Raw genomic sequence first — 25,958 nt, 5'->3', positions numbered from 1 at the left:
GAAGAAACATATCCTTGTGTTGGGAATAGGAAGAGGCAGAAATGTGAAAGAAGGCAAGTGTAAATCACAACACGTTCTACTGGTCAGTACTAGTTTAGCATCCCACCAAAATCCTGTTGAGGAAGGATCGCAGTTAGCACTGCTGCCAAACTCTGCTGACACTTGCACACTCTTTGTAAATGTTTTTAGACTTATCCTTTACCTTAATAAATATCTGAATCAAGAGAAGCCTCTAAGGGGACTTCCCTGGCGGTCCAGTGGTTAAGAATCCATGCTTCCGATGCAGGAGGCACAGGTTCGACCCCTGGTTGGGGAACTAAGATCCCATAAGCCATGAGGTGTGGCCAAAAAAAAAAAAAAAAAAAAAAAAAGAACCCTCTAAGGTAATATTAAGAAGTCTCTGGGCCAGGCAGACCCAGCAACAGAACGTGTTCTAGGCTCTTGACTACTTACTTAGCTTTCACAGTGTGATAGTCATTAAGAAGAACCATTAAAAAATGCCATCTGCAGCAACATGGATGGACCTAGAGATTGGCATACTGAGTGAAGTAAGTCAGACAGAGAAAGACAAGTATCATATGATATCGCTTATATGTGGAATCTCAAAAAGGCTACAAATGAACTTATTTACAAAACAGAAACAGAGTCACAGATGTAGAAAACAAACTTACAGTTACCAGGGGGTAAGGTGGGGGGTGGGTGAGGGATAAATTGGGAGACTGGGATTGACAAATACACACTACTATATGCACAATATGTAACTAATAAGGACCTACCTACCGTATAGCGCAGGGAACTCTCCTCAATACACTGTAATGGCCTACATGAGAAAAGAATCTAAAAAGAGTGGATATATGTATATGTATAGCTGATTCACTTTGCTGTACAGCAGGAACTAACACAACATTGTAAATCAACTATACTCCAATAAATTTTTTTAAATTTAATCAGGGACTTCCCTGGTAGCACAGTGGTTAAAAATCTGCCTGCCAATGCAGGGGACACGGGTTCAAGCCCTGGTCCGGGAAGATCGCACATGCAGCGGACAACTAAGCCCGTGTGCTACAGCTACTGAGCCTGAGCTCTAGAGCCTGCATGCCCCAACTACTGAAGCCCGCGTGCCTAGAGCCTGTGCTCTGCAACAAGAGAAGCCACCACAATGAGAAGCCCGCGCACCGCAACGAAGAGTAGCCCCCCACTGACCGCAAGTAGAGAAAGCCCGCGCACAGCAACGAAGACCCCAACGCAGCCAAAAATAATAAATAAATAAACTAACTAATTAATTAATTAAAGCAACAAAATTAATCAGGAATTTAACATCGGATATAGATATTGGCTATTTCTCATAACTGCATGATTAAATCAGTAAGAAACTAGTATTATGAAATAACTGTCACCCTTTACAAACTAAAAAAATAAAGAACCAGATCTATTTATGCTAACCTTGCCTTAAAATATAACATCCAGCGGCGCAGTCCGCCGCGACCGGTCTCTTGCGGAGCCGACTGAGCGCGGCCCGAGCCCAGCCCGCCTCTGAGCGCCTGCTGTTAGCGTGTCGACACCATGGAGCGCTTTGATAAAGTGGTGCTGAATGCGCTGCAGCCATGAGACTTCAGAAATGAAAGTTCATTAGCATCTACTCTGGAGACGCTCCTGTTCTTCACAGCTTTAATAATCACTTTACCTATTGGGTTACATTTCACGACTAAATCTTATGCTTTTGAAGGCGCCTTTGGGATGTCCAACAGAGACAGCTATTTTTATGCTGCTATTGTTGCAGTGGTCGCTGTCCACGTGGTGCTGGCCCTCTTTGTTTATGTGGCCTGGAATAAAGGCTCACGGCAGTGGTGTGAAGGCAAACAGGATTAAAGTGAACATCACCTTTTGATAGCATTGATTTTTTTTTAAGTGGTAAATGCGTCTGGGATATTGATGATTTTAATAAAGTTGAAAGAACATGTTAAAATCAATCTTATGGAATCACGTTTGACTAGTGTAAATTCTGACCGTTCTGAAACAATGGTTTGTATCCTCAGCTTTAATTGTATGAGCCTCTCATTTGCAAATGAGAATTTGGAAAAGTTAAATTGCTTGCAAATAAATATGTGAAATTAGTTACACATTATTCTGGGAAGAATTTGATTACCTTACAACAAAAAAAAAAATTTTATAGCATTTTGCCTTTTGGTTGGCTTTGAGTTTTACTCCTCTGGATATATTCAGATGTACATAGTGGAGCAAATCTAAACTTTATTTTTCGCTGGAACGCTTTCCCTAACTATCATGAAAACACCAGGTCATTGGATTTTGGGTTGTAAATGCCTACTGGAAATTGCTTAAATTGTGGACACTGGAATTAATCTGAATGTCACTGAGAAATTTTGCATCAAGTGTTATCCCTCGTCAGCAGAAATCTTTCATTACATTATTTCATGGGGAAACTAGGCTGAATCACACCCATTCATGTAAAAGGACTGGGCTTATTGAAGAATGCAGACAGCAAAGCAAAGAGCTACCTGCCTGGGCACCCAGCCTACTCCCTAAAGGCCCCTTGCAGGCCAGCCTCCTGCTTTCAGACAAACTCTGTAATGATCTGCTTTGCTCTGTCATTCAACAATGAACTTACGCTTTAATTACAAGGTTGTGTAAACTCCCTTTAAATTTGTTTTTCCTACTTTTTAATAACGTATCTGAAGGAATTTATATTTAAATGTGTTAATTTTTGCATACTTAGGGAGTGTAAACAATCCTGAAAATAGATTATTTTTATTGTCTAGGAAGTATTCTTGGAATTTCTAGTCTAATCTTTTAAATCAGTGCCGTTATATCCCAGATACACAGATAGATAATGTATCTAAGTTAGATAGTCCTTGAGGTCCTTTCTGCTAGAAAAAGACCCTGTGGTTTTACTTTAGTATCCTTGGTCTGTGTTCTTTCTAGCCACTTGGTACTACTTGTGTGCAACCTAAAAACACACGTGAAAAAAATGCATATTAAAACAGGAAGAAAATTTAAATTCCCTGTAATGTTGCCACCTGGAGATAACCACTATTTTGGTTTACATCCTGTGTGCATTTCTTAATGCTAGTTTGATACACACTAAAAGTTTGGTTTCAGTTCAAATTCTGCCAATTTTACCTGGCGCCTATTTGCATTTTTTCAGATGAGTGATTATTGGCCGTTTTCTTAAAAAGCACATTCTACCTTTACTCTTTTAACTAGATATCTCATTGTACAAATTTCCCGTCATTGATAATCCCTAATACAATGGCCCTTGCTGTGTTTGTCGTTACTGATTTTGTTTATTCACCCCTACTTTTGATGTTGTGGAACTGGACTAAAGGAGTAGAGAGGTAGTTAGGCATAAAAGCAAAGAAGGCATCTGTGTTTATTTACTTGTTGAGAAAAAATAAAAGATTATTATAGGACTATTTTTTATTCTTGCTTATAGTTAAATATTATCTACAGTTTAAATGTCTGAAGTAGTTATTCTAAATGTAAAATGTTTTCTTAAAATGACTATAGTTTTGGTATAAAATTGTACAAATTTAATATAAAATTATAGAATGCTCCAGATTGAGTCTAGCGTACTATATGGTAGATTTCTAGATGGTCCCCTCTTTAGATGTCTTGTTGGACTTAGAATTTGTCCACCTAATTTCTTTTTCTATAATGCCAAGGTTTTTCTTGTACTTTTGGGATCTTATGCTATTTGTAAGATATTAATGTCCAGTGCTGGATTATTTTGTTTGATTTCAGACATTTGCTGAGTAGATAATATGTGTGTTTTTCTGCAAGTATTTAAACTGGGGATTCATGTTAAAGCAGATGTAATTTCCTCTTGGAAAAGGCACCCAGCATTTGAAAGTTAGAATCGGATGTTAAGGTTGATATTTGGGGTTATTACAATATAGACTTGTTTTCAAACAAGTTAATATTTTCTTAGGGTTTTAACTGTTAACTGACTAGTTTGCTGCTGTTGAAATAACATGGTATTTGACAAATAGATTTATTTTTCAAGATGTCTCAGTGATTTCCTCTTGTACATCCTTTCAGGATGTATAGAAAGGAAAGCTACAATTGAGCCCTTATATCAATGTTATAAGGTAGGAATATGTTCACTATTGTTTGAAAACTGATTGTAAGAATAACCTCAATTAGGGAGTGTAACTTGAAGCGTCAGTACAGGCTACTGATTTATCACGTGACCTTCTTAACCTCACCTACCATTTTGCCCCCCAGAATATAATCTTTTTTCTCACTGTGCTTAAAAATGAAAAGTCTGCTGTAGAATGCATCTGATGTCATTAGCTCTTCAAGTGGATACCATTTTACATGTGACAGCAGAATTCAGTTTTGAATTGTTGAAGGAATTTAAACACTCCATAAAAAATAAAAAAAAAAAACAACCTGCGTTTCATGGGAATCTAACAGAAATACACTGTAAGACTATTTTCATCATAAAGATCTCATCAGCTTTGCCCAAAAAGAAAAAAAAAAAAAATGACATCCAACCAGGTACTTTCGTTTTTCAGTTCTAAAAAAGGTAAATACCCTTTGCATATATTCTGAACTGAGATGGGTATGTTAAGTATAGCTCGCACCATTCTATAAAAGTAGCAGTTGTTAAGCACCTTAAATATCTTGCAAATAATTGCTTCCCCAAACAGATCATAATCCAGCACAGAGCCTAGAGATTGACTGTGACATCTTTCAATAACGTTGCCTAAAGAAAGCCTCCTGGTCCATTGAGAATTGTTAGTTAGGAAAGAAAGCCAGTCTTATCTTGATTTTTCACCAGAAAGTCAATGTTCAGTAGCCTGTTTTAAAATAAAATTGACTGATATATATATGGCTCTGCTAATCTCATGCATCATTTTGGATGTGACAATTACAGATAACAAACATCTATGTGACTCACCAAAGTGCAACCTCAAAATGCAGTTTTTAAAGAATCAGCAGTTGTCTAAGTGCCAGATTTCCACTCCCTCTGAGATACAAGCTGGTTTAACGTGCTTCCCTTAAGCCCCTAAGGATGCAGTTACGTCTACTGGGCTGCAAACTTTAAAAGGTAAGCAGTGACTTTGGTAAGTGATGGAGTACTTAAAGTGCATCCAAGAGACTCTTTTTTTGCCTAGGAAAAATGCACTTGTAGGAAAAGAATATGAAAAGACTACATCAAGGTCTGCCTTGTTAAGTCAAAATAACACAACCAATATATTGCACCTAGCACCACACAAGTTCCCTTCTTGTGACTGTTTTCTTAATGCACTATTGCTGGTTTCAAGACTGCAATACAGCTTCTGTGTCTGTCTGCCTTTCTTTACCAAGCTGATGAACATAATGTCTCTTGAAAGCTTAGACTAGACAATCAGTTTCATTTTCAAGTTTCAGTCACATTTTTCAAAGGAAGCATTATTGAAAATGTAAGCATAATAATAGTCTCTGGGCCTAGAGACTTCCTTCTCTTAGAATTAAATCAGTAAAGTGTCCTTCCTGCCCCCGCCCTTAAGGACTATAACAGATACATTCAGATCTAAATTCAGTACCAGTGCTTGTTGGTAAGTATTTGCATGACAGTGAGTTTACAAATAAGTTTGACGTTATTTTAGTTCTGCTCAACACTGCAGTATTGACACTCCAGTACTCCTGTAAACGTTGCTACCAATATACTTTTATTAACAATAATATTAGTGCATCCAAAATAGGGGAGCCTTTCTGGGCGATGAGGAGAGTCTGGTTCATGTATCTTTTCCAGCCCTCAGGAAGGAATGGTAGTGAAATGATTGCTTTAAGTTTCTCTGTTTCTGTACCCAAGTAATAGCTTTTTCCTTCATAAAGAGGAGTGTCTATTTGGCAAGTCTGGTGAGGATTGGATCATCCGTGCCCGAGACCGTGGTTCCAGCACAATACAAGCCATCTCTTCTCTCAGACCTTCTGAATCAGTTCAAGCTGTTTGATACTCCTTGTCCAACTCCCTCTATAAATGATCCAGTTACTAGTGGAAAACTCAACTATAAAATGTATGCCTTGAAACAGACACATGTTTGGGTATTTGAGTCACAAGGCTGAGGCTGAAGCCAACTCATGTACTGCCTTCCCCTTGCCCTTCATCATTGTTCCACCAATCATACTATCTTCCACCTTTAGAGCATTTGGTAGCTTAAAACACAACAATATATGTATTCCTTTAATAATTCTTTGCAATAACACTGCTGGATAAACACTGAAGGTAACATTAACCCAACTGTACTATGTAAAAATACAGAAGTGACAGCTCACCAGTAAGGAAATCAGGTCTAAACCCCAATTCTCCAATTCCTTTGTCCAGTCTTCACCTCTACTGCAATGCTTCCCCTCATAACACTGATGAAACGCAGGATTCTCCTGATCTTGTTAAGGTTAACACAATGGACCATGAGAATTACTTTAAGAAAATTATTTTCCCTGATTCATAACTTTCAAGGGAAGATGTATTTTCAGAGTCCATGGACACCAGGAACATTATTTGAACTCGTATTTTTCACAGTTGGGACTTCCAAATTCCACAAAGGTGAAGACATCACCTATCACAGTGGCAAGAGAGGGTGTGACAAACAAAACTCACTGACCTGGTGCAATCAATATCATTGTATGAGGTAGTGGCATTTTGAAAAATAATGCATTAAAAACAATTCCCTGTGTTGTTCTTCAGATTTACAGCATTACCATGCAGGTATCAGCAGTGGCTTGATAACCTGTGGAACTATATTAATGTTTATATTTTTTTGTTTTGCTTTGGAAATATCTTCAAGTCTTCTTTTAAAAGTTGAGCACTAGTTTCTTTATTTGTCTCATGGAACTTTTTAAAAAACACACAAATATTACATATATAAATCTCCACTGTAGGAGATGCAAACAATATTGAATTTATAGCAGTAAGTGGATGTTCTTGTTCACACACCCATTGGTAATAAGGTGAACAATCTGCATGGTTCCCGTCTCCCTGTATTTACATAAATATATGTAGAGAAATGCAAATCAAAGCAACAATGAGGTATCACCTCACACAGGTCAGAATGGCCATCATCAAAATATCTACAAACAATAAATGCTGCAGAGGGTGTGGAGAAAAGGGAACACTCTTGCACTGTTGGTGGGAATGTAAATTGATACAGCCACTATGGAGAACAGTATGGAGGTTCCTTAAAAAACTAAAAATAGACCTACCATATGACCCAGCAATCCCACTACTGGGCATATACCCTGAGAAAACCATAATTCAAAAAGAGACATGTACCACAATGTTCATTGCAGCTCCATTTACAATAGCCAGGACATGGAAACAACCTAAGTGTCCACTGACAGATGAATGGATAAAGAAGATGTGGCCCATATATACAATGGAATATTACTCAGCCATAAAAAGAAATGAAATTGAGTTATTTGTAGTGAGGTGGATGGACCTAGAGTCTGTCATACAGAATGAAGTAAGTCAGAAAGAGAAAAACAAATACTGTATGCTAACACATATATGGACTCTAAAAAAAAAAAAAAGTGGTTCTGATGAACCTAAGGGCAGGACAGGAATAAAGACGGAGTCATAGAGCATGGACTTAAGGACACGGGGAGGGGGAAGGGTAAGCTGGGAGGAAGTGAGAGAGTGGCACTGACATATACACACTACCAAATGTAAGATAGCTAGTGGGAAGCAGCTGCATAGCACAGGGAGATCAGCTTGGTGTTTTGTGACCACCTAGAGGGGTGGGATAGGGAGGATGGGAGGGAGGTGCAAGAGGGAGGGGATATGGGGAGGTATGTATACATATAGCTCATTCACTTTGTTATACAGCAGAAACTAACACAACAATGTAAAGCAATTATACTCCAATAAAGATGCTAAAAAATAATAATAGTAAACTAGCCAGGTGATTACACTATATGTATACCATATGTATTGTCTTGCAACTTGGTTTTATTTACTTTTCTTTTTTTCTCAAAAAGATGCCCTTCAGTGTGGGTGTGTATATGTGTGTGCACGTGTCTGTAGATACACTCAGAAGTTCAAACCACTGTATTGTATTCCATTAAATTATACTCCAAATAAATTAAATCATTCCATTACTGACATATACTTGGGCTGTTTCTGGTTTTTGGTAAATACAAATAATGTGGCAAAAACATCCCTGTATGTGCATTTTTCGCCCCTCAGGAGCATATGCTTAGAACACATTTCAAGAGGTAAAATCTATGGACTCAAGAGGATCCCTCTATGACCCTTCAGATTTACTTTAAAAGTAGATTGATTTTGTCAAGTTGCCATTAAAAAGTCTCACCAATTTAACTCTCAGTCATGCATGAGGCTGTTTACTCCAACTTCCCCAACACAGAATAAAATCAATCTTCTAAGATTCTCCTCTTAGAAGTCATTGTTCATTATTTTTCACCATCAGCATGTCATCTCTTCAGAAGAATACTGATAATGCACTGTGTGTCCTTGGGTAAGTTACTTAACCTTTCTGTGTCTCAGCTTTGTGAACTCTAAAATGGGGATAATAATAATACCTAACTCAAAGGGTTATTTCCTGGGTTTTTTGTACACTTTGCCTCTTTTTCAATGTGACTGTGTCTCTTTCCTCTGGTTGATTCAGTTAGTTATTGTCTACAGTGTGCCAGCTACCATTCTAGTTGCTGGGGACAGAGTAGGGAGATGCAACCCAGTGGTCACTCTCACATAGCTTACATCCCCATGGGGAGGCAGACAATACAGAAACAAACACATAAATGCATAATGTTATGATAGGCTGTGTTAGTGAAGAAAAAATAAAGGAGGGTATGGGGCCGAAAAGTACTAGGGGTCTATTTCAGAAACAGTGGTCAAAGAAAGTCTCTGACGATGGGGGCAGACCTGAGCAGAGACCTGAAGGCAATGAGCATGGAAGCTCAGGGGAGCACAAGTGCAAAGCCCTGAGACAGGAATGTGGTTGGCCTGTGCGAGGAATAGTGCACTGGTACCAAGGGAGAATGGGGGAGAACACAGAGATGCAGCTGAGAGGGGCCAGGGACCAGATTCTGAATGTTCTCGTTAGCCAGAAGGACGAATGGGAATTTTATTCTAAATGCAGACAGAAGCCAGAGCACTGGCCTCTGAACTGCTCCAAACACAGAGAGCGGCTGAAGCTTTAAGCTTCCTACGCTGAACAGATACCTGGAGTGTGGCCATGAGCAGTGCCCACATGCCCTCTGAGCGGAGCTCTCAGCAACCAGTGCATCCTTCACAAACACAAGCCAACAGGCAAAGCTGAAGAGAGCCATCAAGATACGGAACCACGCCCCCGAACCACACCCATACCTTCTTCCTTCAGCCCAAAAGGTAGACTCAGAGCACCTTCTTCTCTGATGCACAGTGCCCTTGCCAACTGGCAGTCCAGGGACAGGAACCCTGGCCACGCTCAGCCACCAGAATGGCACAACGGATCTGCCACAGGAGCGCCAAGAGCTCGGGCAGGGCTGCAGCTCAGGGCTTGCCCCTACACGGCCAGCCTACCTCTACAGATGGTCCCGTTGCCCACGTGGCCCGGTTTGCAGGTGCAGCTGTATCCCTGGACGGTGTTGGTGCAGATGGCATTCTCATCACAGTTGTGCTGCCCGCTGCCACATTCGTCGTGCTCTGTTTGCAGGGTGAGAAAGAGAGACACTTTTTCATAAGGTGGAATCACTGGTGTTGGAAAAGTTAGCTGGAACTCACCAAGTAAGAACGACAGTGACTACCGTGCATTGGGACCTTACTCTATGCCTGGCAGTTTCCATGCCTGATGTGGTTGAAATCTCAACAACTCTAAAAGATGGATGTTATTATCCTCACTTGGCAGGTAAACAGACTGAGTGTCAGAGAAGTCAAGCGACTTATGCAAGTGACAATGATTGCGAAGTGCTTCTCTAAGGTCACAATGATTGCTAAGTGCTTCTCTAAGGTCACTGCTGCTTCCATGTCTGCAAAGGTTTCTGCAGAGGTTCCAAGGCAGTGGTTCTCAATAGGGGCAGGGGCACGGTGTGTGCAATGCTGCATCTCCTCCTCCTAGGAAACATCTGACAGTGTCTGAGACTGTTTTTGGGTGTCATGCTTTGAGAAAAGAGATGCTACTGGAATCTAGTGGTGGAGGGCAGGGATGCTGTTAAGCCTCTTACAATGCACAGGACAGCCCACGACAACGAAGAATTAACCAGTCTGATATGTCAACAGCCCCAAGGTTGGGAATTGGGTATGGAGGCTCCGATCGCCTGGGTCCAGCTCGTGAGGTAAACCACCTGTCACACCCTATCAGTGTTCTTCTCCGACAGAACAAAGAGGGTAAAACTAAAGAGGAAGGCCCAGCTAATACAGCCTGGCAGAGAAGCATCAACCCACGAGTATTTTCACAAGGTTCAGAATTTAACCACTGGGCTGATGCCTAACGTGTAGTAATATGGTTATATATATTCAAATAGACATGGCATCCTTAATCCACAAGACATAGGGGAAAATACATCTAACACTATGAAATGGACTGAAAGATTCCAAGTTAGAAATCAAGATTTCACAGATAACTAGACTCTCCCCTCATCATCAGGACATTTTAATACTCAACTAAACGACTCCTCTGTAAATAAATAACGTGAGAAAGTTTATGCCCTTTATTCCCTTTAACATCTGCTAGTATAACTTCTTAGAAATCTTAAGCAGAAAAATCAAGTAGGGTTATTTAAGTCAGAACAGGTTATAAAACAAGAGTTGAAATTCCAGCTACAAATCTCAAAGAAATCAACACTAATTGAACAAAACTAAAAATTCAATATAGTTTGTTAAGCAAACTGTTAGATCAATTTACCAATAAACTGAAATATCATCTATCTTCATTAATTTTTAAAAATAAATTTATTTATTTATTTTATTTTTGGCTGCATTGGGTCTTCGTTGCTGCGCGTGGGTTTTCTCTAGTTGTGGCGAGCGGGGGCTACTCTTCATTGCGGTGCACGGGCTTCTCATTGTGGTGGCTTCTCTTGTTGCAGAGCACAGGCTCTAGGCACGCAGGCTTCAGTAGTTGTGGCTTGCGGGTTCTAGAGGGCAGGCTCAGTAGTTGTGGCACACGGGCTTAGCTGCTCTGCAGCATGTGGGATCTTCCCGGACCAGCTCGAACCCGTGTCCCCTGCATTGGCAGGCAGATTCTTAACCACTGAGCCACCAGGGAAGTCCCTTCATTAATTTTTATTTTAAATTTCCTAACAGGGACCAGTAATGAGAAGGGTTAAATTCTACAAAGTAGAGCTGTTTCAGTCACCCACATGCAATAATGTCAAGTATACAAATGCACATGGCTCTTAATTTAACACCTTGGGTTTTTCAAAGAAAATGTTTCTTTAGGCCTTAAAACCAACACAAACTCTAAGACAGAAATGCGAACAGGTTAGCAAGCAGTGTGAAGGGAGAAGATTCATGAAGACACACTTCTAGTCTGTGCTCAGATCATCATCTCCAGGATAGTCCAGAAATAGTATAATCCTATGAATGTCCAATCACATTTACAGACCTAGCAAGCACCTAATATGTACAGGTGCAATACCAGATGATATTAGGGACACAGAGAAGTCTAAGAATATAGGTTTAGACCCCAAGAGTTTTCAATCTCCTTATTTAAATCCATTTTAGTAGTAATTATTAGAGTCTGCATTGGGAATACAAATGAGTAGATATGGTCTCTGCTCATATGAACATTTTAATAGAGGCCACCAGACAGCAATATGTAACCAACCAGAGCACATGGGAGAAGTGATAAGAGTTATAAGTAGGTGACCTCATATTTTATCATATAAACAGAACATATTTTAGAGTGAAAGGGGGCTCTGCTAATAATTACACTGGAATAACAGGCATAACTCAGAATGACCTAGGCAAACTGGCATGTGTGCTCATACTTGATAAGAGAAATAAAGATTAACTGGAATAAAAGTTCATTGGAGGGAAGAAATGACTTCTAATAGGGAGAAAAGTCTTCTTGAAAGACATAGTATCTGAACTAGTCTTTTAAAAATGGTCATGGTTTTCTCAGCCAGAAATGCCCATGAAGGGCACTCCAGGCAACAGAACAGTATGGAGAAAGGTGTGGTTCTATGCAACATTCCAGAAGTCCGGTCCATCGTTGCCCATGTGGTGTCCCCCACCTCACCGCCCCTGCCACCAGCTTTATAAAGTTATAACTGACAAAGTTGAAAGATACTTAAAATGTACAAAGTGATAATTTGATATACATATGCATCCTGAAAGGATTCCCCCATCAGGTTAATTAACACATCTATCCTACCTTGTATTATCTCCCAATATTCTTGATGCAAAGCCCCTTCTCTAATGAGGTGGTCCCATCACTGTCTTGCAAGTGCATGAGCTGACTCCTACCTCTCTAGTTTGTCATGATGTTTCCCTGACTCAAAATACTCTCCCAGTATAGTTGAATATCTGTGCCCCTGCCTGGCTTCAAAGACCACTTCATATGAACACTTTTCGCCGTGCAGGCGTCCACTCCTGCTCTCTGTTAACACATGAACTTTAACCCTCTTGGAACTTTTAATAAATTTAAAATTTTATCTCTTTGGAGGCAATCAAATCACAATATATGGTGATGAGGTTTGCGAATTTTATCATGAATGCCTTATTAAGTAGTGAACTTTGAGGAAAGGAATTGTAGCCCATTTTCTACAACCCTGACTTTACTTTCTCGACTTCACATAGTAGTATTCAGCCTCGAGTGCCAAGCATTGGGATAAATATTGTACATATATGATGTCATGTAATTCTCCCAAGTCACGTGAAATATGTTTGCTCATTTTACAATGAAGGAAATGAGACAAAAACACATTATTAAATTTAAATATTAAATTATTAAATAACTTAACGTCACGAAACTAATAAGTGGAGGAGTTTGGACTTGTAACTCCAGACACAGAATGATCACATCACTGAGTACTTGGAAGTAACCTGGACGTGGCTGAAGCTAAACCAAGTCACACAGAAGTGACCCCCTAAAGCCAAGAATAAAGGCTGTCTTTTTCTACACTGGTCCCAAATACCCACTGAAGATCCAGCCTATCCCCAAACGACAAAGGTTCCAAACTTTCACATCTTATTATCTTTAGCCACAACCGAGTTTTCAAAGTAACCAGTACCCTCAAAACTATGTCTGACAGAGATGGCCATAGAAGAAATGGTCTCCTTCTAAAAATCTCAAATCCCCTTCCAGCTGCTGGAGATGCTTCAGGTGTGAGAAAAGCTCTTGTGAGAGGTAGAAGGACATAGAGGCAAGAGACTCTAGAACCACACAGCCCGGGTTAGATGATCCTGGACGTGCCACTCACCAGCTACGTGCACTTGAGTGACTCAGACAATCTGTGTCTTCTTAGTTTCCACATGTAAAATGTGGATAATAATACAACCTATGGCGGGGGATGAATTGGGAGATTGGAATTGACATATATACACTATTGATACTATGTATAAAATAGATAACTAATGAGAACCTACAGTATAGCACAGGGAGCTCTATACTCGGTGCTCTGTGCTGACCTAAACGGGAAGGAAATCCAGAGAAGAGGGGATATATGTATACATATAGCTGATTCACTTTGCTGTATAGTAGAAACTAACACAACATTGTAAAGCAACTATATGCCAATAAATATTTTTTTAATGGTTAAAATGGTAAAAATAATAATAATAATACAACCTATCTCCTGGGGTTTTTATGAGGACTCAATTAGCTAATATAGATACAATACTTATTACAGCTAATTGCAACTAGTAAGTGCTCCGTAAGTGTAAGCTATTTTATTATCACTGTTCTTGTTACTACTACTCTTCCCACTACTACTACAATTATTTGTGAGCAGACTCAATTGTTGAATGGTGGTTAAAACTGGTTAAGAAAACTTTCTTTTTCCTTTACAGGCTGGTAGTTCAGGCAGAAAGGCTGTGAACAGATAGGCCTTTGAAGACACAAATTAGAATACCTCTTTAAAGATTCAAAGAAATATTTGCTTAGATTCAATTATGGTCCCTGGGAAACAAGACTATAGATTGGGAAGGTGAAGGATTTATGTTTAGGATCGCTGATATATAACCAGAGTTTGATTATGGTAAATTTGGAGTATTAAACCTCTCAGGACAAAGAAATAACAATTTTGGCAGCAAGCTCTCTACTAATGATAATTATTGTTATGCTGGCTAATATTTATTGGTACTCATTAAGCACTGTCATTATCACACGGTTCCTTTCTCCTTCCTCTTTTCCCTGCTATGGGATGGCTCACAAGGGCTCTAATCCACCTCTGTAACATTGTAATCAATAGCCATTATCAATTAACACACTGTTTTCCTTCGAGAACTAAGCAGGATCCAAACAAGCTACTGAAACAGTCACTTCAGCTGTGGCTGCAAATGTCCACATCTGGGGTCTGGCTGGCTACAGTTTCGCTTTGTTCCAAATAATCTAGTTTGAATTTTACAAAAAATTGTTACAGTAACCTCACTGGGACAAGCCAAGCAGGTTTTATTAGTCATATTTATAGACGAAATTGCAGTTTGGAGCATGTAAGAGGCTTTTCCTGTAAGTACATAGATAGTAAGGTGTACGTCTGTAACTCGAACTCCCATCTCCTCATTTCTTCTCCTGCACTCTTTCTAAACTCCCACTTTATTATGTGATTCAAAGGAGTATCTATAATGTTGGCCACAATGTAGGTAATTTCTTTTACCTTTAAAAAAATAATTACAGATTTACAGGAAGCTGTAGAAGTAGTACAAAATGTCCCTTAACTCCTTCACCCAGTTTCTCTCCACAGTGCGATCCTATATAGCGGTAGTGCCATATCCAAACCAGAAAACTGACAGTTGTGTGTCACTGTTAAGTAGTCTACTGACCTAATTCAGTTCACACCATGTTTTCAAACTGCGTTCATGTTGTGTGTATGTACATATGGCTGTAGTTCTAAGTAATATTAACTTATGTATAAGTTTGTGTAACCACCACCACATTCATGCTATGACTTTGTGTTTGCACCTAGTCCACACTCCCCCCATCACCCCCAATCCCTGTCCCCTGTCAGCTACTGATCTGTTTTCCACTTCTATAGTTGTCATTTAGAGACTGTTATACAAGTGGAATTACACAGTAAGTAATCTTTGAGATTGACTTTTTTTCAATAAGCTCAATGCCCCTGAGTCACATCCAGACTGTTGTAGTTTCAATAGTTCATCCCTCTTTCCTGCTGTGTAGTATTCCATTGTAAAAATATATCACAGTTTATTCAACCATTCACACATTGAAGGGCATGCGGATTGTTTCCTGTATTTTACTACTCTGAACAAAGTTGCTATGAACATCTGTGCACAGGCTTTTGTGTGAACATATATTTTCATTACCCTGGGTTAAATGTCCAAAAGTGTGATTATAGGGGCATCCGATAAGTGCTTGTTTTGTTTTGTAAGAAACTGCCACATGATTTTCCAGAACGGCTGCACCATTTTACATTCCCACTAGCAATGCATGAGTGATCAAGTTTCTCTACATCATTGTCAGCATTTGGTATTTTCACTTTTTTAAATTTTAGTCTTTCGTGTGTGTATTATGATACTGCATTGAGCTCTTAATTTGCATTTTGCTAGTAGCTAATGATGTTGAATGTCTTTCCACATGCTCATTTGCCATCTATTTTTCTTTGGTGAAATGTCTTTTGCTCATTTTACAATGGGATGTTTTTTTTACTGTTGAGTTTTGAGAATTCTTCATATACTCCAGATATAAGGCCTTTGTTGGATATGTGATTTGCAAATATTTCCTCACAGTCTCCAGCTTGTATTTTCATCCTCTTAGCAGCCTTTCACAATGCAAAATGTATTACTTTTGATGAGATTCAATTTACCTATTTTTCACTTTATGGATAGTGCATTTAATGTCACATATAAGAACTCTTTCTCTAACCCTAGGTCTTAAAGATTTTCTCATATTTTTCCTAACACTTGTGTAGTTTTACCTCTTAGATAAGTTCATGACCCATTTTGACTTAACTTTTGTATATGGTAAGAAGATTAGGTTTTCGCCTGTGCATGTCATTTGTTGAAAAGGCTACTTTTCCTCCACTGAATTGCTTTTGTACTTTTGTCAAAAACCAATTGGGAGCTTCCACAGGGAGAGACCAGCTGAGGGAGCACCGCTGTTGCTCAGATGATGATGTCTGCTTAGCACAGAGGAGAGTCTGGAACCGAGAGCATTGGTAGAGAGGTTAATACCAGACACCTCTGTGAGACCCGGTGGGCAGCCCTGGGATCAGTAACCAGGAGTCGCAGCTCCTGGAAGCCTGCCTGGATCTGCCGAGTGGAGGCCTAGGAGCGAAGCTGCAGCAACAGTAGTTCCAGTGACAGCAGCGAAAGTCAGCACAGCTCCCTGTTGCTTGGTTCCCCCCTGAAGACAAGTTTATAACCATCAGGATATTCCTGAAATAATATAACAAATATGATACCAAGACAAGAATAACAATAACTGTTGTAATCAAAAGTAAACACAGTGGGCGACCTTCAAGATGGCTGAGAAATAAGACATGGAGATCACCGTCTTCCCCACAAATACATCAAAGATATGTCTACATGTGGAACAACTACCACAGAACACCTACTGAACACTGGCAGAAGACCTCAGACTTCCCCAAAGGCAAGAAACTCCCTACGTACCTGGCTGCATGGCTGACAGGGTCTTAGTGCTCTGGTCTAGTGTCAGGCCTAGAGTTCGGAGAGCTGAGTTCAGGACATTGGACCACCAGAGACCTCCCGGCCCCACATAATATCAATCGGCGACAGCTCTCCCAGAGATCTCCGTCTCAACGCTAAGACCCAGCTCCACTAAATGACCAGCAAGCTCCAGTGCTGGACACTCCATGCCAAACAACTAGCAAGATGGAACACAACCCCACCCATTAGCAGAGAGGCTGCCTAAAATCATACTAAGTTCACAGACACCCCAAGACACACCACTGGATGCAGCCCTGCCCACCAGAAAGACAAGATCCATCCTCATCCACCAGAACACAGGCACCAATCCCCTCCACCAAGAAGCCTACACAACCCACTGAACCAACCTCACCCACTGGGGCAGACACCAAAAACAACAGGAACTAGGAACCTGCAGCCTGCGAAAAGGAGACCCCAAGCACAGTAAGTGAAGCAACATGAGAAGACAGAGAAATATGCAGCAGGTGAAGGAGCAAGGTAAATCCATCTTGTTTAATGTGTCATTTAAAGCTTGTGTTTCCTTATTTATTTGCATTTTGGTTGATCTGTCCATTGGTAAAGTGGGCTGTTAAAGTCCCCTACTATTATTGTGTTACCCTTTTAATCCAGATTTAATTAAGTCTGGATTAAATCCAGAAAGCTGGAGTAGCAATTATCAAATCAGACAAAATAGACTTTAAAATAAAGACTATTATAAGAGACAAAGAAGGACTCTACATAATGATCAAGGGATCAATCCAAGAAGAAGATATAACAATTGTAAAAATTTATGCACCCAACATAGGAGCACCTCAATACATAAGGCAAATGCTAACAGCCATAAAAGGGGTAATATAAAGTCTTTTAAATGTGCTACCAGAACACTACTAGAGATAATCAATGAATTTGGTAAAGTAGCAGGATACAAAACTAATGCACAGAAATCTCTTGTGTTCCTATACACTAATGATGAAAAATCGGAGAGAGAAATTAAGGAAATACTCCCATTTACCACTGCAACAAAAAGAATAAAATACCTAGTAATAAACCTACCTAAGAAGACAAAAGACCTGTATGCAGAAAACTATAAGACACGAATGAAAGAAATTAAAGATGATACAAACAGATGGAAAGATATACCATGTTCTTGGATTGGAAGAATCAACATTGTGAAAATGACTATACTAACCAAAGCAATCTACAGAGTCAATGCAATCCCCATCAAACTACCAACGGCATTTTTCACAGAACTAGAACAAAAAATTTCACCATTTGTATGGAAACACAAAAGACCCCGAATAGCCAAAGCAATCTTGAGAATGAAAAATGGAGCTGGAGGAATCAGGCTCCCTGACTTCAGACTATAATACAAAGCTACAGTCATCAAGACAGTATAGTACTGGCACAAAAACAGAAATATAGACCAATGGAACAGGAGAGAAAGCCCAGAGATGAACCCAAACACACATGGTCACCTTATCTTTGATAAAGGAGGCAAGAATATACAATGGAGAAAAGACAGCCACTTCAATAAATGGTGCTGGGAAAACTGGACAGCTACCTGTAAAAGAATGACATTAGAACACTCCTTAGCACCATACACAAAAATAAACGCAAAATGGATTAAAGACCTAAATGTAAGGCCAGACACTATCAAACTCTTAGAGGAAAACATAGGCAGAACACTCTATGACATAAATCACAGCAAGATCTTTTTTGACACACCTCCTAGAGAAATGGAAATTAAAACAATAAACTTAAAAGCTTCTGCACAGCAAAGGAAACCATAAACAAGACAAAAAGACGACCCTCAGAATGGGAGAAAATATTTGCAAACGAACCAACTGACAAAGGATTAATCTCCAAAATATGCAAAGCAGCTCATGCAGCTCAATATCAAGAAAACAAACAACCCAATCCAAAAATGGGCAGAAGACCTAAACAGACATTTCTCCAAAGAATATATCAGATTACCAACAAATACATGAAAGGATGCTCAACATCACTAATTATTAGAGAAATGCAAATCAAAACTACAATGACATATCACCTCACACCAGTCAGAATGGCCATCATCAAAAAATCTACAAACAATAAATGCTGGAGAGGGTGTGGAGAAAAGGGAACCCTCTTGCACTGTTGGTGGGAATGTAAATTGATAGAGTCACTATGGAGAACAGTATGGAGTTTCCTTAAAAAACTAAAAATAGAACTACCACACAATCCAGCAATCCCACTACTGGGCATATACCCTGACAAAACCAAAATTCAAAGAGAGTCATGTACCACAATGTTCACTGCAGCTCTATTTACAATAGCCAGGACATGGAAGCAACCTAAGTGTCCATCGACAGATGAATGGATAAAGAAGATGTTGCACATATATACAATGGAATACTACTCAGCCATAAAAAGAAACGAAATTGAGTTATTTGTAGTGAGGTGGATGGACCTAGAGTCTGTCATACAGAGTGAAGTAAGTCAGAAAGAGAAAAACAAATACCGTATGCTAACACATATATATGGAATCTAAAACAAACAAACAAAAATGGTTCTGAAGAACCTAGGGGCAGGACATGAATAAAGACGCAGTCATAGAGAATGGACTTGAGGACACGCGGAGGGGGAAGGGTAAGCTGGGACGAAGTGAGAGAGTGGCATGGACATATATACACTACCAAATGTAAAATAGATAGCTAGTGGGAAGCAGCTGCATAGCACAGGGAGATCAGCTCGGTGCTTTGTGACCACCTAGAGGGGTGGGATAGGGAGGGTGGGAGGGAGACGCAAGAGGGAGGTGATATGGTCATATATGTATACGTATACCTGATTCACTTTGTTATATAGTAGAAACTAACACAACAATGTAAAGCAATTTTACTCCAATAAAGATGTTAAAAAAAAAAGTAAACACAGTAAGTAAAATAAAGTAGCACTGTGCTCATCCTTTTTGTTTGTAAAGTGACATATTCTTAAAGGAACCTAACTGCTACAGGTAGAGGTGATCATTTTTTTTATAATAAATATCTGACTTACAAAAAAAAAAAACAATTGGTTGTATTTGTGTTCTCTGTTTCTGGGTTCTCTACTGTGTTCTACTGATCTGTGTATATATTCCTCTGCCAATTCCATACTGCCTTGATTATTCTAAGTTACAGAAAGCCTCTATATCAGATAGAGTGACTCCCTCCACTTTGTTCTTTTCCAATATTGTTTTAGTTATTCTAGTTCTTCTTCCTTTCTATATAAATTTTAGATAAGCTTGTCCCTTTCTATAAAAAAATCTTGTTTCGATTTTCATAAGAACTTATAGTTCAATTTGTGGAGAACTGCCATCTTCACTATATTGAATCTTCTGATCCATGAACACAGCCTGTTGCCCTATTTAGTTGTTCTTTGACTTCTTCCATCAGGGTTTTGTAATTTTCAGCACACAGATCCTGTAAATGTTTTATTAGATTTACAACTGGGGATTTCACTTTATTTGCAGTTATTGTATATGATGTTACGTTTTTAAATTTGGTTTCTATGTAATAGTTGCTAGTATATAGGAAAACGATTATGTGTGTTGATCTTGTAGAGCTTTTGACTCTGCTGAACTCACTTATTAGTTATACAATTTTTCCTGTAGATTCGTCAAGATTGTGTACATAGACAATCATGTCATCTGTAAACAGGAATAGCTTTATTTCTTCCTTTCTGATCTGTATGCTTTTTATTTCCTTGCGTTGCCACCTTATTCTGCTGGCGAAGACTTCTGGTGCTACGGCACACAGGAATGAGAGCAGACCATCATTTGCCACTAATCTTAGGAAGAAAGCACTCCGTCTTTCCCTATTAAGTGTAAAGTTAGCTCCACCTCATACAGCCTTGTCAATGCTGGGTGGAGGTGGAGGTCTGGCTGGGACCCACTGGCAATGAAGTTGGGAGAGTTGGACCACCCATCAGCCTTGCCTTGCACTGCCTTGTTCAGTCTGTGTGCTGCTGGGCTAGAGTAGAGGCCCAGCTCCATGTTGGGTCCCACCGACATTCCCACAGAGAGGGAATCAGAGCACTGCCTGCTTCTACCAAGCAGATTTTCTACGAACATATGCCTCAAGGAGGGTAGGTATTTTCAGAAAGGTTTCGGCTGTGTTAGAGCCCCTTCTCGAATTCCTTCCCTAGGAGCAGTAGAATTGGCTCTCCTAGGAGCGTTTGTCTTCTGTGCCTGTCTGTGGATTTAGGTTTCAGGCTTCTTTAACTCCCCATCCGGGAGACACCAAAGGCAAAAAAGAAAATGGAGAACTCACCCCTTGTTGTTCCTCACCTCCCAGAGTTGCTAGGTAGTCCACCTTCTTTGCACCTTTCAGAGTCTTGCTGGATATTTTTTGTGTTATATCCAGGGGATTTTTAGTTGTTAACGACCTGGGAGGATTGGGGATAGTCGACCTTGGCCAGAACCAAAAGTCTTCAGTGTGTTTAATTTTTAAGAAAGTAGTCACTTTCCCTCTCTGGTTTTTCAAACAGAGAAATCCCTAGTAATTGGGATTTTTCCTAAACATACTATGAGCACATTTATTTGTTTAACATATTTATTGAGCACATACTACTATGCAGATGCTGCTCTAAATGTGTTATAGCATTCATATGAATTAAATATTATCATCCATATTTTCTAAATGAAGAAATGGGAACAGAGAGGTTTTAAGTGGTCCAAGGTTATAGGATGGTAGACTCAAACCAAGGCAGTTACTGTCAAACCATGGCAGATTAGCATCATGTAGTTATTAGTCATTCTTGAAATGTCTTTCTCCCTTAATCCCTTATCATCAAGCTATCTTCAAGTCTCACTGATTTTTCTTTTTAAATATCTTTCAGATTCATTCTTTTATCTCCATTTCCATTTCCACCGCCCTCATCCAAGCTACAATCATCTTACCCACATCTAAGCTGCTGTCACTTGAGCTCCTGCTATAGATCCTCAGTGGACCCTCACATTCACTATTGCCCACCTTTAATTCATTCTTCATACTGCACTTAGAATAATCTCGTAGGCATTCAAATGTGATCATCTTCCCGTCTTTTCTAAAACTTCAGTTGTTTTTCACTGGTCCTAAAATGTGGACAAACACTTCTATTACAACCTCCTTGGCCCATCATGGTCTTGCCTCTACCTAACTGCCTCGGTTCATTTTCATATTTGCCTGCTCTGTTCCAACCACACTTTATTTCCTGCCTCAAAGGGCTTTGTTCCCTTGGGTCACAGGCACTTTCACATGCTCTTCCCTCTTAGCTCCCTTAACACTTGCTTATCCTTGGTATCCAACCCAGTTCTTACCTCCTCGGAGAAAAGAATCGCTTATTTCCCTGACCGGGAAGTTTCCCCTGTAATATATTCATATAACCCCCAGCGCCTCTCCTTCAAAGGGCTAATCACAGTTATCGTTTTATGCTTATTAGTGTATTAGTGGTTTATTAACATCTGTCTTCTTTACTAGAGCATGAAGACAGAAAATATATATCTTTATCCCCAAGCCCTAGCAGAGCTTCTGAAACCCAGTAATTGTCTAGTAAAAGTACCTATTTATATAAGAAAGGAAGGGAGGGAGGGAGGGAATAAGGAAGGACTGAAAGAAAAGAGTATTATTGTCTTTGGCATCAAAAATTGTAGACAGCTCAAGGAGAATTAAGACAAGGGAAAAGTAATTGAATCAGGCAGCTGGGGGAAACTTAGATGGGCAGAGCTTATAAATGAAATACAACCAGGTAATAATGTGTTGATATATTTATTTATCACAGTGACTGTGGGAAAAGAAGAAAGGCATGCAGCTTCAGGAGCTCTCTCTGAGGCAGGCCATTTCTTTCATGAAGAATAGCTGAAGACACAACCCCTGGACTCTGAGAAAATAATTGCAAATCATGCGTCTGATAAGTGACTTGAATTGAGAATATCTAAAGAAACTTAGCAGGAGAAGATAACCCAACTAGAAAATGGGAAAAATATTTAAATAGACATTTCTCTAAGGCATGTATATAAATGTCCAATAAACACATGAAAAGGTGCTCAACATCTTTAGTCATGAGGGAGACCCAAAGCAAAACCACAATGAGATACCACTTCACACCCACTAGAATGCCATCATCAAAAAGACAATAAAAGTTATTTACAAGAATGTGAAGAAACCGGATGCCTTGTACATTGCTAGCAGGAATGTAAAATATTTGGAAATTACTTTGGCAGTTCCACAAACTGTTAAACATAGGGTTACCGCATGTTCCAGCAATTATGCTCCTATGTATACACCAGTTAGAAATTAAAACATGTCCACACAAAGACTCACACAGGAATGTCCGTACTAGCATCATTCATAATAGCCAAAGGTGGAAACAACCCATATAGCCATCAACAGATGATCGCATAAAGAAAATGTGGTATACCCTTGTAATGGAATATTTTTCAGTAATAAAAATAGTAAAGCACTGCTCATACTGCAACATGTATCATGGATAAACCTCAAAAACATTTTGCTAAGTGCAAGAATCAATCACAAAAGACCACCTATTGTATGATCCCATTTACATAAAATATCCAGATGGCAAATATATAGATACACAAAGTAGATACGTGGTTACCTAGGGCTAAGTTCAAGGGAATGGGTACAAGTTTTCTCCTCGGGGTGATAAAAACGTTCTAAAATTAGAGTATTATAATGTTTGTGCAACTCTGAAAAAATGTACAGTGAACTGTACATTTTAAGGAGGTGAACTTTATGCTATGTAAATTACATCTCAATAAAGCTGCTAAAAATTACTAAGGATAAAGTTCTGAAATAAGCTGGCACATTTATCTCTGTGGCCATGTCTTAAGATGAGGATGTAAAGACTCATCAGACATAATTCTTGGGTGAAATTGTGCTTCTGCAAATGAGGATCAGGAATGTTAGTTATTCTGCTAATATCCTAGGGATATGTCACATTTCCTTAATTAAAACACAGCATTTATTTAATAGTAATATTTGGGGAAGGAGAGAGGAGTAATTAGATATAAAATGTATTCATCCCCCGTTTCTTAAATGTGAAATCTGAAAATCTGTGCTTTAGGCTCAAGGACACATGTTCAAACACAGTACTTGAATTCAAGAAACAAATTTCTAAGTCAAAATAAATATAACTCTAAACCCTCTATTTGCCAGAATGGACAACTAAATCGCATTCCTTACTGAGCTCCATTCCACCCCACTTTGCCCTCAGCTGGATTCCATCACAGTTCTGGGGGTCTCAGGCAAAAGCTGGTGGGAGGGCTGTCTGATTTTCACACTGGTTATTACTCTGGCCCATAAAAAGGAGGCTTGAAGCCCTGTTAGTCCCCTGCTAAACTCAGGTGCTGAGATCCTTGCCAAGAACAGGTACCCCAGTAGTGGGGACCTGAATTTGGGGGTGTACCATACACCCATTCTTTCCCCACTCTCAGGGACACCACTGAAGAATCTACAGGTTTCCATCTTCCCTCTTCTGGGGCTAAACTACTGTAGCTTAGACTACTTTTATCCTCCCCAATACCAAGCCTTATAATCCCAGCTCCTTCTGGGAGATTCAGTCTTTGATTTTTTCTTCTTTCTTTTTTTAAATGAGGTAATATTGTTTTATAACACTGTATAAATTTCATGCATACAACAGTATATTTCTGTTTATGTATACACTACAGTGTACATACCACCAAAAATTTAGTTTCCCTCCCTCACCATAGAGTTGACCCCCTTTTCCCATTTTGCATCCCCCAACCTTCCCCTCTGGTGACCACTGCTCTGTTCTCTGCACCTACATGTTTGTTTTTGTTTGGTTTGTTCAGTTATTTTGGTCTTTTAGTTTGTTTTTTTATGTTCCACATGAGTGAAATCAGATGGCATTTGTCTTTCTCCATCTGACTGATTTCACTTAGCATAATGCCCTCAAGGTCCATCCATGTTGTCATAAATGACAAGACTTCATCTTTCTATGACAGAGTAGTATTTCATTGTTTATATATATACCACATCTTCTTTATTCATTCATCTGTTGAGCACTTAAGCTGTTTCCAGAAAATGTGTACTAACTTCCCATTGGCAAAGATGCTTTGGGGGTCTCTAGGACTGGAAGCCGTTCTCAACTCAAAGCCCCGAGTAGGGTTACGAGCAGAATAGATATGGTGGAAGGGTTGCAGAAGTAAAGACGAGAAGTGAAAGGCAACGAGCCAGTTCCCATCCTTTCTTGTGTGTATGTGTGATCTGTGTAAAATAATCTTTTATTTTTATTATTATTTTCTGTTATACCCTAATTTCTCCACAGCAGAGAGAAACAAAACACAAAGTAGTAACTCAATCAAGTGCTTTTCTGCTTGGATATATAGTACTATATATTAAATGTGGCAGGTTATATATAATATATATTAATCATTTACATATGATATTTGTACATATGTAGAAAATCTATAAAAATGTGTATTAAACTATTAACAGTGATTTACACCGAGAAGTTGGGTAGAGGATAAATGGAAGGCACTTATACTATTTATTTTATTCACTTTGTACTTCTGAATTTTTTACAACCAATATGTATCTTTTATTGCTAAAAAATAGAGGGTTTTTTGGTTTTGTTTTGTTTTAAAGAAGAAAGAAAATGGTTTTTGAGTATAATCAAGCTTGCACGGAAAAGACAAAACTTTGGAGGCTGACAGGTCTGGATGCAAATCTCAGCATTGGATACAAATCCCAGAAAGATTTGACAAGTTCTCTGTGTCCCAGTTTCTGTCTGTATAAAATGCAGACAATGATACCATGACTAAGAGTATAGAAAACTGGGTTTAGTCTCTGCTTCCGCAGATTCAAACAGATTATACTACAGAAGGGATATTCAAGAAACATTTATACAGTGAATGTTCGTGGGAAGAAACATTGTAAAACATCTGGTATCATTTGTGGCACACAGTAGGTGCTCCAGAAATGGCAGAGGCCATCAGCACCACCACCACCACCATCAACATCATCACTGTGTGGTGTTGGCCTGCGTTTTCCACGAACCCTTCCTCCATAATTCCGGGAAGATATTACTAGGAGCTTTGCTACTCTCCTTTATGTCCCCAAGGCCCTGAGTCCAAACCCAGCTTTGTCACTTGCTCTCTGAGCCTCAGTGTTGTCACCAGAAATTGGAAGCAATAAGATCCATCACACAGAGC

The 25,958-nt window shown here is 39.4% G+C and overlaps 1 protein-coding gene and 1 pseudogene across 2 annotated transcripts in view; one reads left to right on the top strand and one right to left on the bottom strand.

Annotated features, from left to right (window-relative positions):
* Positions 1 to 25,958, bottom strand: part of NELL1 (neural EGFL like 1) — an 869,596-nt gene that overhangs the window by 323,657 nt on the left and 519,981 nt on the right. For both annotated transcript variants that reach the window (XM_019947892.3, XM_019947894.3), the window contains one exon: positions 9,527 to 9,649. In XM_019947892.3, the coding sequence (XP_019803451.2) occupies positions 9,527 to 9,649 (123 nt within the window). The remainder of the gene's footprint in view (positions 1 to 9,526; positions 9,650 to 25,958) is intronic.
* Positions 1,564 to 1,869, top strand: LOC101333614 (vacuolar ATPase assembly integral membrane protein VMA21-like; annotated as a pseudogene).

The sequence above is a fragment of the Tursiops truncatus genome, chromosome 8 (assembly GCF_011762595.2).
Source record: "Tursiops truncatus isolate mTurTru1 chromosome 8, mTurTru1.mat.Y, whole genome shotgun sequence".
NCBI classification, from domain to species: Eukaryota; Metazoa; Chordata; class Mammalia; order Artiodactyla; family Delphinidae; genus Tursiops; species Tursiops truncatus.
Note: the sequence above shows the minus strand (reverse complement) of the source record. Positions and strands in the feature narration are given on the sequence as shown.